The sequence below is a fragment of the Aegilops tauschii genome, chromosome 5 (assembly GCF_002575655.3).
Source record: "Aegilops tauschii subsp. strangulata cultivar AL8/78 chromosome 5, Aet v6.0, whole genome shotgun sequence".
Classification (NCBI taxonomy): domain Eukaryota; kingdom Viridiplantae; phylum Streptophyta; class Magnoliopsida; order Poales; family Poaceae; genus Aegilops; species Aegilops tauschii.
In genome coordinates, this window is record NC_053039.3 from 473,927,026 (window position 1) to 473,940,247 (window position 13,222).

The window sequence follows — 13,222 nt, forward strand, 5'->3', positions numbered from 1 at the left end:
CACTAGCTCACCCGCACAGAAGGCGCCGCACCGTGCAGCCAGGCACACACCCGGATGGCCCCCGGACAGAGAGAGAGGGAGGGAGAAACAAACGCTCACGAGCGCGGGCAGGGAAGACGAAGATAGAGAACGTTGGCGGGCGGGGCCCAGGCGGGGGGCACAGTGGCGCCTGACACAGCTCACGCCTTTGACGAAACGGCAGCCCCGGGAAGACAGCCCCACCCCCAGAAACGGACTAAAATAAGAGAATCGTCAGGGAGGGAAGGGAGAAAAAGCCGGGACAGGGCAAAAGTCCATACGCAGGACAGGGACGGGCGCGATGGACGGCCCGGATCCCCCCCTCGTTGGCCCCGCCCCCGCAGCCCGAGGAGGAATACGAGAGAAGAAAAACGAGAGAGGGGCGCAAAAGCGATAGAGCACTGCGCCCGCGCTGGCCCCCACCCCCGCCCCCGCCCCCGTTCCGCTTGTTTATTTATTTTCCTCACTCCCTGCCTCGGACTAGCACTCGGCTGCTGCTCCTGCTCGTCGCCTCTCCTCTCTGCCCGCCCGCTGTACCAGCCGAGGCAGAGCCACCCCTCCGCTTCAGTGGTGGTGGCGACGCTCGCCTGCGACCGCCCGCGAGGTTTGCGCCCCCTGCTTCTCCGTTCTGCTCCTGTTCTTCTTGCTGCCGGTAGGATCGTCTTCGTGCCCGGCGATTCGGGCGCGGCGTTTCCGCTTCGTGGGTGGATCGACGGGGGTGCCCGGGCGGGCGGGCGGTGGTTCCTGTTTCTTGTCACCCGGGGTGGCGGATTCCGCGCCGGATTTTCCGAGGCTTTTTCTCGGGGGAGCGGAGCGGGGGTGGTGGCGCGGGCGGTCACGGGCGGGTCGGTAGGCCTTTTCTGTTCTTGTAGGCTCAGGTGCTCCCCTCCCTGGATTGCCCGGCGGCCTAGTTTTGGTAGCGATTAAGGCCGCCCGAAATGCCGAGTCCCACGCCCGCGTGCCCAATTCTGGCCTGCCGGGTCGGGGAATGATGGCGGAGAATCTCCTGCATCCGGCGGCTGCTTCTTCCTGGGCCTCGGAGTGAAATCCATGGAGGTGGCAGTGCTTTTTATGGGGGCGGAATGATTAGAGCCATCGGCATATGTATATCTACTCATGTCTCTCCTGCGTTTTTCTTTACTGTACAAAGCATATCCTCGTGCCGTGTCGCCTGTTTTAGATATTTATTTCCCTGCAGAATCTTCTACCCGAGTCCAATTATTGCAGTGCAGGTGTTGAATCCTTTTGATTCGAGATGCGTGTGTTCGAGCGGAGGGCTGAGGAAGTTCTTGATTTGTGCGTGTTTGTGTGTGCAGGTAGGGGGAGGGAGTGAGCGATGGATGGCATGGTGGAATCCAACAGGGAGGCGGTGCAGAGCTGCCACAAGGTGCTGGACCTCCTCTCCAACCCCCATGGCCAGCTCGTTCCCCACAAGGACCTCGTGGAGGCCACGGGCGCCGCCGTCGCCAAGTTCGGCTCCCTAGCTTCCAAGATCAGCAGCGGCAATGGCCGACAGGGCCATGCTAGGTTCAGACAAAGGATCAAGAAGCCCATGCCTCTCTTTGACAGCAACCTCTTCCGGGACAGCCCCGCATCGGCATCGGCTGCCGATGCTGCTGCCGCTGCACCCAAGACGTCCAGTCCTGGCCCGAGCACCGGTCTCCAGCTGTTTCCGAGGTACCAGCAGATGGAGGCCTCCTCCTCCAAGGACCCTGTCAGGATCCCAGCAGCCCAGTTCCCCCAGAGGATGGTTGTGGAGAACCCGTCGGTCGGTTCGAACGGGCCGCCGCTCCAGCTCGTCCAGCCGGTGTCTGTCGCGCCCCCGGCGGGGACGCCGGCACCGGCATTGCCGGCAGCGCATCTCCATTTCATCCAGCAGCAGCAGAGCTACCAGAGGTTCCAGCTCATGCATCAGATGAAGCTGCAGAGCGAGATGATGAAGAGGGGCGGCCATGGTGATCATCAGGGTGGCAGCACTGGTGCTGGCAAGGGTGTCAACCTCAAGTTTGATGGCTCTAACTGTACGGGCTCATCCTCCCGTTCGTTCCTGACATCTCTGAGCATGGAGGGGAGCATGGCGAGCTTGGACGGTAGCCGCTCCAGCCGTCCCTTCCAGCTAGTTAGTGGCTCGCAGACGTCGAGCACCCCGGAGTTGGGCCTCATGCAGCAGAGGAGGAGGTGCGCCGGCAAGGAGGATGGGAGTGGACGCTGTGCAACTGGGAGCAGGTGTCACTGTGCAAAGAAAAGGTTGGAATTCATTGTGATACATTTGGTATCTGACTACCGTTATTATGGTAATTTTTATGTTTCTTAAATATATCATCCTTTATTTGCAAAATTGCAGGAAACTAAGGATAAGGAGGTCTATCAAAGTCCCTGCAATCAGCAATAAGGTCGCCGACATCCCGGCTGATGAATTCTCGTGGCGGAAGTATGGCCAGAAGCCAATAAAGGGATCCCCGCATCCTAGGTATAGCAAAATACTTGAATCATATTTATTTATCCCTTTATATACATTTGTCTGCGTATATAATTGCATTGCACATGATGTCTGCACTTGCTCTTTGCTGGCTTTGTCATTTTGTTATGTTATGAAGCAAGTACCGTTGGTGTAATTTTCCTTTGTTCAGAGTTAGAGCTTATCTATTCGTTTTTTCTCTGTAGAACTAAGTATATATACCCATATCACTGGATGCATGATCTTCCAAAAAGTTTTCATCCACATGATTTTGGGTAACTTAAAAAGTTATAATCCTGAATTAATGGGGTGACAATTCTAACCTTTCTAAGGCTAGATTTTATCCCCCAGCTGTTTAGGTAATAGATACCGCTTATAGCAAAGTGAGGTTCAGATATCCTTTCCAAAAGTGTTGCCTTTGTTTTCAATCAAGTCAGTGTAGTTTCATTCTCAAGTTTGCTATAAGCATACATGTAGTTAAAAAGAAACCTGTTCTAATTCTGGTAGTGTGCCTATTGCAATCCAAGAAAGGTTACAGCTGACATCCTCTAATTCCCAGCACACTTCACCTGCTTTGTTCTTTCTTCAAACAGGCCACTTAAGAATGTATGTGTGTGCATCATTGTGTTGCAGGGGTTACTACAAGTGTAGCAGCGTGAGGGGCTGCCCAGCGAGGAAGCATGTCGAGAGGTGCGTCGACGACCCCGCGATGTTGATCGTTACCTACGAAGGCGATCACAACCACAACCGAGCTGCGGCAGCCCAGCCACAGCCAGCCTGACCTTTCGGGCTTCCATTGTCGTCGCAGACCGCTTTCGATAGCCTCCGTTTTCTAGAGAAAGAGAAGAAAAAAGAAGATGAAGAAAAGAAGAAGAGACTAGTCTGTACATACTCTTCTGTTCCTAACTGCTGAGGAGGGGGTGGGGGAGGATGATGATTCAGCTCTTTCAGGAGAATCCATGGCAAAAGGGATTTATCGCGTAGATTGTCGATTTAGTGGTGTTTCTCATCAATCAGACTCATAAATTTTGTAGACTTTTCCTTTTTTTTTTTGCCCCTGTTGTCTCTGTGTCTGTTGGTCCTTAGGAGTGTCCTGTGCTGTCCTGTGCTATGCAGTGTAAGATTGGGCTGCAGTTATATGTCGGGGGTTGGTGTTACTGTAACCGTGCAAGGGGGTTGGAGAATGCAGGTAGCTGGCAGTGCCTGTTAAAGTTGCGACACCTAGGATCTCACAAATGTACCCCTCATCTTTCGCTCAATTGGATTGGTGGATCGCCTGATACCTTTGACATGGGTTCCTGTTTGCCACAAGTGCTGTTTCCGTGGTGTCACTGCAGGTCTTTTTTGTTCTGAAGCATTTGATGTGTACCCCTTTTGTTGTTTTCTTGCATGAATCGTCTGTGCTTCTTGGTACTAACAGTGCAAGGAAACTTGGTATATTTTCTCCGGTTGTGTAAATACATACATTCAATGCACTACTACACAGGTTATAATATATAATATAAAGGGCCGTCTATTTATCGGGTACTCCTCCGTAAAGGAATATAAAAGCATTTAGATCACTACTTTAACAAGTTTCATCAAAGGTCATTAGATCTTCATCCTACGGCTGAAAATAGATCGGGCACTATACATCTTCAAACTTCAACTTCTTTTTCCTCATGCAGCGGACGGCCAACCCGGACCTAACCGCCTGCCTCCGCCTCGCCGCCCAAACCTCCCCCCATTGCCATGCTGGGAAATTTCACCAGAAACTTCGGCATCATAACGCGTGGAGAAGAATCACAACATGCACAACGCCAGTCTTGATTAACATTTTAAAATATTTGTTCAACATTTTTTCAAATGGTTGATTAACATTTTTGTATACATGATCAATAAAATTCATCATTTCTTAATACATGGTCAACATTTTTGATATACACATTTAACATTTTTTAAATGATTGATTAACATTTTTCAAATAATTGTTCAACATTTTTTTCAAATGCTTGATTAACATTTTTGTATACATAATCAATATTTTTAAATACTTGTTCAACATTTTTCAAATAGTGATTCAACATTTTCTATTTCGATTTCTTCATTATATACACGATCAACATTTTTTCAAATATTTGATCAACATTTTGAAATACTTGTTCAACATTTTTAGAATATTTGTTCAATATTTTTCAAATACAAAAGACATGTTCAATATTTTTTTAGAGTGTTTTTTGTTATATAGAATATTTTAAAGTATAATAAAAATTACAAAAATAAATCAAAAGTCGAAATCAGAAAACATTAAAAAACGAAGAAAACGAGGCTGTGGCCTCTCTCGCCCCTGGGCCGGCCCAACACGCTCTCCCCTTCAGCGAGGATTCTCTTGCAGAAAGCGAGAAATAGGGGCGCCTGAGCAAACACACAGGTTAGCGCTCCCTCAGGCCCGTAGTGGGCTGGCCCATTTTCGTCGTCTAATTCATTTTTTTCTCAAGAAAATACGTGCTATTTTAACAGAGGGTTGGGGCTAATTTTTTCAAAAACAAACTAGAAAACTTGGGCATAAATTTAAAAAAAGGTTCACAATTTCGAAAAATGATTTGGATTTTTTAAATGTTCCTAATTTTAAAACGTTTGAAACTTTAGAAAATGTTTGTGACTTTGTAAAAAGTTTCAAATGTCAAAAATTGTTCATTAGTGAAAAATAATGCCAAATCTTAAGAAAGTTCACGGAATAAAAACAATTCTATGAATTTATTTTTTTCACAAAATTTCTATAAATTTAAGAACTTCATAAAATGATTTTTTTTCTAAAATCCAAAGGCTCCGAATTTGACAATAAAAAAAATGGAAAACCACAAAAAAAATAGTAAAAAAGAGAAAATCAGTTGGGGCATGGTGAACCTTTCCCAATTCGGTGAAAAAACACCTAAAAAGGCATAAATGTACTGTCCCAATCCGATATAGCTTACAAAGTGCTTGGGGGAATTTGTTTGCTATGCAATAGCGAGAATAAAATAGGAAACAACCAGACAAGCGGGGAGCAACTAATCAAAGGCTCTCGTAGAGGTCACTTTCTAGGCCTTGGGAGCACGCCAAGTGGTGCGCCCATACGCAGCCACGGGTAGCGTGCTGGGCGCACCCTTGGGATTTCAATTTTTGTGCACGTGTTTTTTGTTCTTTTGAGGGTTGTATGGGTTTTAGGTTTTTGCTTGGTTTTTCCTAGGTTTTGGCGGTATTTTTTTTAAAGTTGTGTTTTTTCATGAGAAGCGTGGTTGTACTTTTTGAAAAGGGAAAAGGCACAACCTGTACTTACACGAGAACCATAATTATACTTCTCAAAAAGGGAAAACAAAGTTCTGCTTTCACGAGAAGTCCAGGTAGTGCTTCAACGAAAAGCACATTTGTGCTTTCTGAAGAGAAAAAAAGCACATATGTACTTCCTCAAAAAAGGCAAAAGCACAGCTTGTGCTTCCACGAACTGTGCTTCCCTAAAAAGGAAAAGTGTAGAGTGTGCTTCTGCGAAAAGCACAATTGTGCTTCTGGGTTTAGTATTTTTTTCTTATGGTTTTTCGATATTTTTCTAGTTTTATTTTTTTCTAGGGTTTTCATGAAAAAAGTTTGTCAAAACCAATTAATATATGATCTTGCTTTAAAGATTCTGACATGAAAAATTCCTCGATGATAACTACTCATGATTTGGACGCACGATTCAAGAGATAAACCATTTTAAAAAAATGAATCTACGAAAAAGGTAAAATCTCCCAGGTTGCGACAGGTGGTGCACATGTAGTGCACCACTTATTAGCACAAGAGAATGTGAGAGTTTCTTTTGCCACGTGTACCTCTTAATTAGGGATTTCGGGCAAGCGGTTGATTTCATTTGTAGCATCTCGGCCATTTGGGCCTTATTTATTAAGCAAGTACAACCTAATGTTACCTTCTTAGTTATAGAATGGATGGATTTGAATGGGCCGAGGTGATTGCCTTTTGGGATTTCATACCTCCCAGTTCTTAAGTGGGAGGAGGGCTGCCCATCGGGCTATTCTCCTTGGGACTCTATCGGATTTGGGGCGGGGTTAAGATCCGCCATAAGAAGTTATATTCAAATGACATTTTGATAGTTTCGTAATGTTACATTTTGGACATGTAAAAATACAAACTTTTTTACAACATATGTGGAACAATGGTGATAAGTGAGTTTCAAATGCAACATATTATCAAAATTGTAGTACTAAACGAGGGACAATAATATGGCATTCATACATAATGGTCTATTGTACCATTTATGCACATATAATTTGGTCTAGCTGAAAATGGGATGCTACATGATCAAGTCTTCCCATACACACCTCTAATAGAGGAATTCCCAATGGGATTGCGAGGAACCTAGCCCCATTAGCATCCCAATGTGGAAGGGAAGCCGCCATCATATGAGGGAAATACAAATGGACAAGCCGCTAGCAGGAGTAAACTAAAACATATCTTTTGTATTCTTTTAAAGACAATGCAGATCTTTCGAATTATTAAAAACATTAATAAAATATAAAAATGTATTACATATATTTTCTAGTTTTGAATTGTTTTCATACAATTTTGTTTTATTTCATGTATATCCCTTGCCATCCCGATGTGGGAGGGAAGCTGCCACCGCCTCGGGGGCAACAGACACGCCTTAAGAAAATTTTACCTTTTGTATTTTAAGGAACTGTATGTACTTTAAATAGTTGAAAATATTGTAATAAAGTGCTAAATTTAAAATATTATACTCCCTCTGATCCATATTAATTCTCATTGATTTACGACAGTACTTTGTCCAAAAAAGTACAGGTTGTACTAAATGGGAGTAGATTTATTCCATACTTTTGAAATTTATTCATGCAATTTGGAAGCTTTTGTCATGTATAGTATATCAAATAGTATGCACGGTACAAGAGAAAAATATTATGTAAACCACCAAAAATGTGTAATTTATTTAGGGTACTAATTTGCAAATATCTAAGTATGCCAAAATAAACATACATAACTATTTAAAAAACATTCATGATAGAAATTTTGCAAAAAAAGAAACAAGAAAATGGAAAAGGTGAACAAAAAGACCTGTTAAATGAGGGGCGAGACATAAGTTATCGGAATCCGGGGCCTGTTTTTCCCTATTTCCCAAGGGGAATGTCAAATTGTGTGGTTTCACAGTCTTATGAGACAGAAAGTTTTGGAAAATGAAGCTTCCTGCCCCTTCCTCCCGGATCTGCACGTTGAACAAACAAAGACACTCCCCCTCATCCGATAAAAACGAGTATTATTTCTCAGTTGGCAACAAAGAAACGCCTATCGAGGGGATTTCGACGATTCTGGGGTGATTGAACTATTTCTTTACCTGTTCAATTTCTAACGAATCAAGATATCCTCTTGTTCCGGTATAAATAGTAGCTATCTGCTCTTCCACTGGGAGAGGATTTGCCTGGGATTGTTTAAGCAATTCCCTTGATCGTCGACCCCTTGCCAATTGATTCTGACTTGTTTTATCGAGAGCAGAGGCGAATTGTGCAAAGGCTTGTCACTCTGCGAATTGAGCTAGTTCCAATTTGGATTTGCCAGTGTGAACCTCTCCTTGTGATCGGGATGAGGTAGATGCCTCCCAGCCGGGGGGGGGGGGGGGGGCGGATCGAATCGGAGTTTCCTTAGGTAGCCACCGACCTACAGTTCTCCTTCAACTTCTGTGCTTGGTGGAAAAGAAGCGAACAAAGGTACGCTCGCTTGCTGTCTTGTTCTCTGCCGCGGACTGGGATCGCTCGCCAGCTAGGCCCTCTAGACTCCCTCTGGATGGGTAGAGCAAGAGGGATAGCAAGCACTTGAAAAGGGAAGGAAGGGTCTTAGAATTACTGAAACAGTAGTAGAACTCTTCCAAAATCAAAATAGGAGAGTGAAAAACAAAAAGAAGACCATTGGGCTGGGGAAGACTCCCTCAATCACTCTGCTGGGCCATGCTTCCATTTAAGACAGGGTATTTAGCGCTAAAGCACGACACATATTTATCAATTTTAAGAAGTGAATATTGGGTTGGCCGTTTTGGCTTCGGGGAGCATATGCTCCTGGATAAATAGCAAATTGAAAAAAAATAGTAAATAAAATCTAAAATTTCCGATTTCTTTGTAGATATTCTTGTTAGTGTAGTAAGCTTGCTTGACAAATTTCACGAGAAATAGGATAGCAGTGCTTTGATGGTGGAAAAAATGTGTAACAATTGGAGGTACCATTTGGTGTTCGTCTTGTTTTCTTTTTTCTTTTGCACAGGTCAAAATATTTAATCTTTGCCCCTAAAAATTTGCAGGTAGCAATTGACTGTGAAAATGAACGCATCTAAGTTTTTCAGATTTTTTTAAACATTTGTAAAATGCACTTTTTATGCGCAGGAGCATATGCTCCCAAGAGCCGAATTGAATTTCCAGTTAATGCTCGTCCTTAAATGTAAAAAATATACGATGGGTGCTGCTTGATCTCACTTGTTTATGGCAATTTATGAATTTCAAGAAGTAGCGCATATATTCAGCATTGCTATTTTTCACTCCTTATTAAATGAGCTGTATTAATATTAAACATAGGGCCTTTATCTATCACATTACCACCATATTATAGATACACTGTAATGCATGCACAGTATCGGCCCCGACATACATAATCACTACTAGCTTGAGAAGCTGAGATCGATGTCGCCACTGCTGTCTTGATCATGTCTACCGGAGCCTACACGAATGTGAAGGCAATGTGCATGGCAGTGGCTAATATTTAAATGTCACCAATTATAGAAAGATTTCAATAATTATACGCACATTTTATAACCCATAAGTCAGTTGTTTAAGAAAATATTTGTATAATTAAAATTATTCATAATAAAAACTAAAAATATTGATATGGATATTAAATCATGGCTAATAAAATATGAAAATGGTTGTGTACTCTTGAGAGTACGTACTCCCACTAGTCATATACCACATAGACGAATATTTTATACCTGTATTATTTTTAATATACTTCATCAATAATTACTACATACCCCAAAGTAAGTTTCATGAAAAAAATCATGTGCGTCTACATATTTTGAACGTTTTACGTATATACTGATTTGTTTGTACCTGAAAAAAGTATATTACAAAAAGTACGTCACAAATGATATTTTTTTCATAAAACTCACATATATGAGGTATATTGAAGATGGAAGTACATACTCACAAGAGCACTGAAAAGTAGTCATCGCCCTGGCTATTCTTCACCACCCCTCTATTTTAATATTAATGCACCAGAATTTCACGTTATGTAAATTTTGTCTTATTTCATATGTAAAAGGAGAATGTAAAAAATATATAATCACCATAAAAAATATTTTATGCTGCGTAAAATTATAAATGTAAAACATAGTGTAAAATACATAAAATGTAATTTCTCTGGTCTTTTGAGGTGTTCTTTTCTTATGCTAAATTTTACGTAGTGAATCAGTATGAATCTAACTATTTTTTTATTCCAAAGATAATTTATTTATGAAACGATCGTAAAATTACCTCGATTGAAAAATAAATTATTCTGTACCCCGGGTGATGAATAGTCTATCATATCGGATGTTTCCCACTACCGGGTATAGTTACTCTTACTTTTGTTTTGTACGTTCTAGGTAGTATCTATCATATCAGAATGTATGTACGTGTAGTATGTGGTATTAAGAATATTTAGGTAGTATATATATACTACTTTTTAGCTAGTATGTACCATAGTTTGAGCATATTCTATTTTAGTATAAATATTTACGTATTTGACAAATACAATAAAAACTATGGCCTCACTTGAATTTTTTCCATATAACACACTTTGGAGTATCTTAGATATAGTATGTGAACATACTAAAAATAATAATGTAGTATATATACTACCACATGGTGACATGAGTGTAACTACACCCGGTAGTAGGATGTATATAGTAATGCTAAACTAAACGTGAGTGTAGAATAGCTTATTCTACATCTTAGTAACGATACATAAAAAATATATTAACACACTATGAAAAAATATAGTAATTTTCATAAAAATGTACTAAATTACAAACTTGTGTAGTGAAAAAAATATTTTGTGGATTACTACATTTTATACACTACTTGACTAGATTTTGTATATAGTGTTACTAGGGCTTGTAGAATAAGCTATTGTACACTCACGCTTAGAATAGCGTTACCCTATATATAAGTCATGAGTGAAAATTATACATCAGTGAATGTTCATAAATTGTTAGTAATTTTTATATTTAGTATTTTTATAAAACCTAATAATATAAATAGCCATGAGTGTATAAAGTTTATCATATTCATTGAGCATTTTAAATTTTTGTACTTACTAAATAGTTTTTTAATATAATCTATGAGTGTATATTTAAATGTTTTTATTTATGAATTAACCATTATTTTTATTTATATATTTATAACACACAAATATTCGAACACTAGTTTTATTACTTACAAATATTTTTAAAAACAGTTTTGCTAAACTACATCTAGATTTGCCAAAAGTATTGCACATCTAAGTCCTATGTTATTGATCTTAAACGGAGATTCGTGTGTGTATTTTTTTTCCTATTTACGATTGATAAGTCACTTAGATGTGCAATAACTAGGGCACATTTAGATGTACCCTGGATAGAAAAACTAACGCATGCAAAATAGGCCGCAGGAACTGCAGCTCTAGTATGCCCAGCGAGTGTCTTGATTGTTATACATTTAGCGTTCGTATCTGTTTTGGACGTAATATAGTTTTGCCTGCTATGGCTCGTAGTAGCAGTGTTTTCCGACGACCTTTTGGTCTCGAGTTCGAATCCCCGGCGCCATGTTTTTCTGGTTTGTACACATGTGGGAGCCCTGTGTTAGGGTCTTTTCCAATAAAAATAATTATTTTGAGTTTCTTTGCAAAATAACAGGACACACGCCTCATCCACACTGTCTAGTCACTGGTAGTGGGTCCCGTGCCACACTGGCACACCTCATTAGCATTGTTTTCATATCAAACACAATTTGTATCGTATATGCATGCCCGAGGTAAGTTTCGTTCAATGTATACCACAAGTTTTAGTACTAAAGTGACTTTTCTAGCCAAGTTTTACCACCGGTGATGTAATTGACTCATTAGTTCTACAAAGGGTAATGCTTCTTGTCAGACTATAGCAAAAGGTCAAGCTAGAAAAGAGATCCTATGGCTCAGTTCTGTAACATGGTGTCATCCCCAAAATTAACAGTGATTATACTAAATTTAGTGAATGATTTAAAAAATCGCCAGTGTCAGTTGACACCAATGCCTATACTGGAGCTTCGACCCCTACAGCTAATAAGTGCAGAGCAGATGAAGACTAGTGTTGGTTTATCCGATGATGAACAAAAGCTTGATAAACTTAATCGAGCAAGAAACAATATGTAAAGTATTTAATAGCATCAGATTGAAGGTCAGCTCTATGATCTGGCACATGGAGTGTGTAAACCAGTTAGACTGATGATCCCAGCATCATTTGTTTCTTTAAATCATGATTTGGCACATCAAGTCGCATTGATAACTTGTTGCGACATGCTCCACATGATTTTTTTTAAAGTTAGATATGTCAGGGCCTCAGGGGAACATTCCAAAGAATATCGTGAAGGAACAATTTAGTGTGCGGAAAGTAATTAAGCTTGTAGTAACAGTATGCTCTCTGTTCACAAACCGATAATTAAATTAAGAATCTACATTATAGTCTAGCCATGTTTTGAAGATGTCATCAGTAGGAACATTGTGTGTCAAATCATGTTTGTAGTACAGATATTCATAGGCCATCAAAAGGAACATTGTGATCCTGCTTGGTTGGTTGTTAAATTTTTTACATGCCAATATTTTTTTATTTGCGAAAATGATTCAAATTTATTATCAAAGTTCACCGAAAGTACAAAGCACCTCAAAGATAATAAAAATTACGTCAAGATCCCGAGAGCACCAAACGACCACTACCGCCGTCAGAACGAGCCGCCGACGCGCCGTTGTCGCCGCTTCTATACTGGAACCGGCTTGACCTTGTCGATGACAACCGGGAAGTCTTCGTGCACGTGCCCCACAGTCGTCGTCGTTGAACCACTGAATAGATCTGAAACACATGACACCAAATCTCATCACATGAGGAGAAATCCTAACCTCACCGTTCCAAGGAGACAACAGGAATCTATGACGGAGCTCCGTCGACTACGTCTAGGTGGACGAACTCGATGAGGATTGGAGCTTGGAAGACAAACTCGAAGAAGAAGCGTCGCCATCCACCCGAGTGCCGAACCTGCGAGGACTAAAAAAAATCCTAACCTAAACTATTAATTGAAGCGGAGACACCGGAATTCCCCTCCCGCCACCGGTCGCTGGAGCGGCAGGCAGAGGGTAGGCGTATCCACGGGCTCGCAGGCGAAGCCTGGAGGGAAGAGTTTACCCTAGCGGCCATGGATAGGGGAGGGGGAAATAAGGTGCATCTAGAAGACATGTCCCTTTTACATGCCAATATTTGGCATTGCCCCAAATATTGGCTACTAATTGACTGGTTGCAAAACAGAGTACCCAACTTTGCATAGAGTTATTATTATTTTTGTAAGTCTTGCCATTGCAAATTTTTTGAAGGCGAACCAAACATACCACATACGCTTACTTGATGAAGTGGAAGCATCTTGCCAAACATGCGTAGCTAGAATTTACCAATTTCTAAATTTGAATTTTTTGGATTGG

General features: G+C 41.4%; 1 protein-coding gene across 1 annotated transcript; it reads left to right on the forward strand.

Annotated features, from left to right (window-relative positions):
- Window positions 1-490: 490 nt before the first annotated feature.
- Window positions 491-3,807, forward strand: LOC109765400 (protein WRKY1). The gene is made up of 4 exons (XM_020324183.4): window positions 491-622; window positions 1,335-2,265; window positions 2,363-2,488; window positions 3,110-3,807. The coding sequence occupies exons 2-4, from the start codon at window positions 1,355-1,357 to the stop codon at window positions 3,255-3,257; spliced, it is 1,185 nt and encodes a 394-aa protein (XP_020179772.1). The 5' UTR covers window positions 491-622; window positions 1,335-1,354; the 3' UTR covers window positions 3,258-3,807.
- Window positions 3,808-13,222: the final 9,415 nt, after the last annotated feature.

What these genes read in the sequence shown, in the direction of transcription:
- LOC109765400 (XM_020324183.4), top strand. Translation starts at nt 1,355, where the DNA reads ATGGATGGCATGGTGGAATCCAACAGGGAGGCGGTGCAGAGCTGCCAC. An exon ending in TGTCACTGTGCAAAGAAAAG is followed by an intron (nt 2,266 to 2,362) that starts GTTGGAATTCAT and finishes GCAAAATTGCAG; the next exon opens with GAAACTAAGGATAAGGAGGT. An exon ending in AAGGGATCCCCGCATCCTAG is followed by an intron (nt 2,489 to 3,109) that starts GTATAGCAAAAT and finishes ATTGTGTTGCAG; the next exon opens with GGGTTACTACAAGTGTAGCA.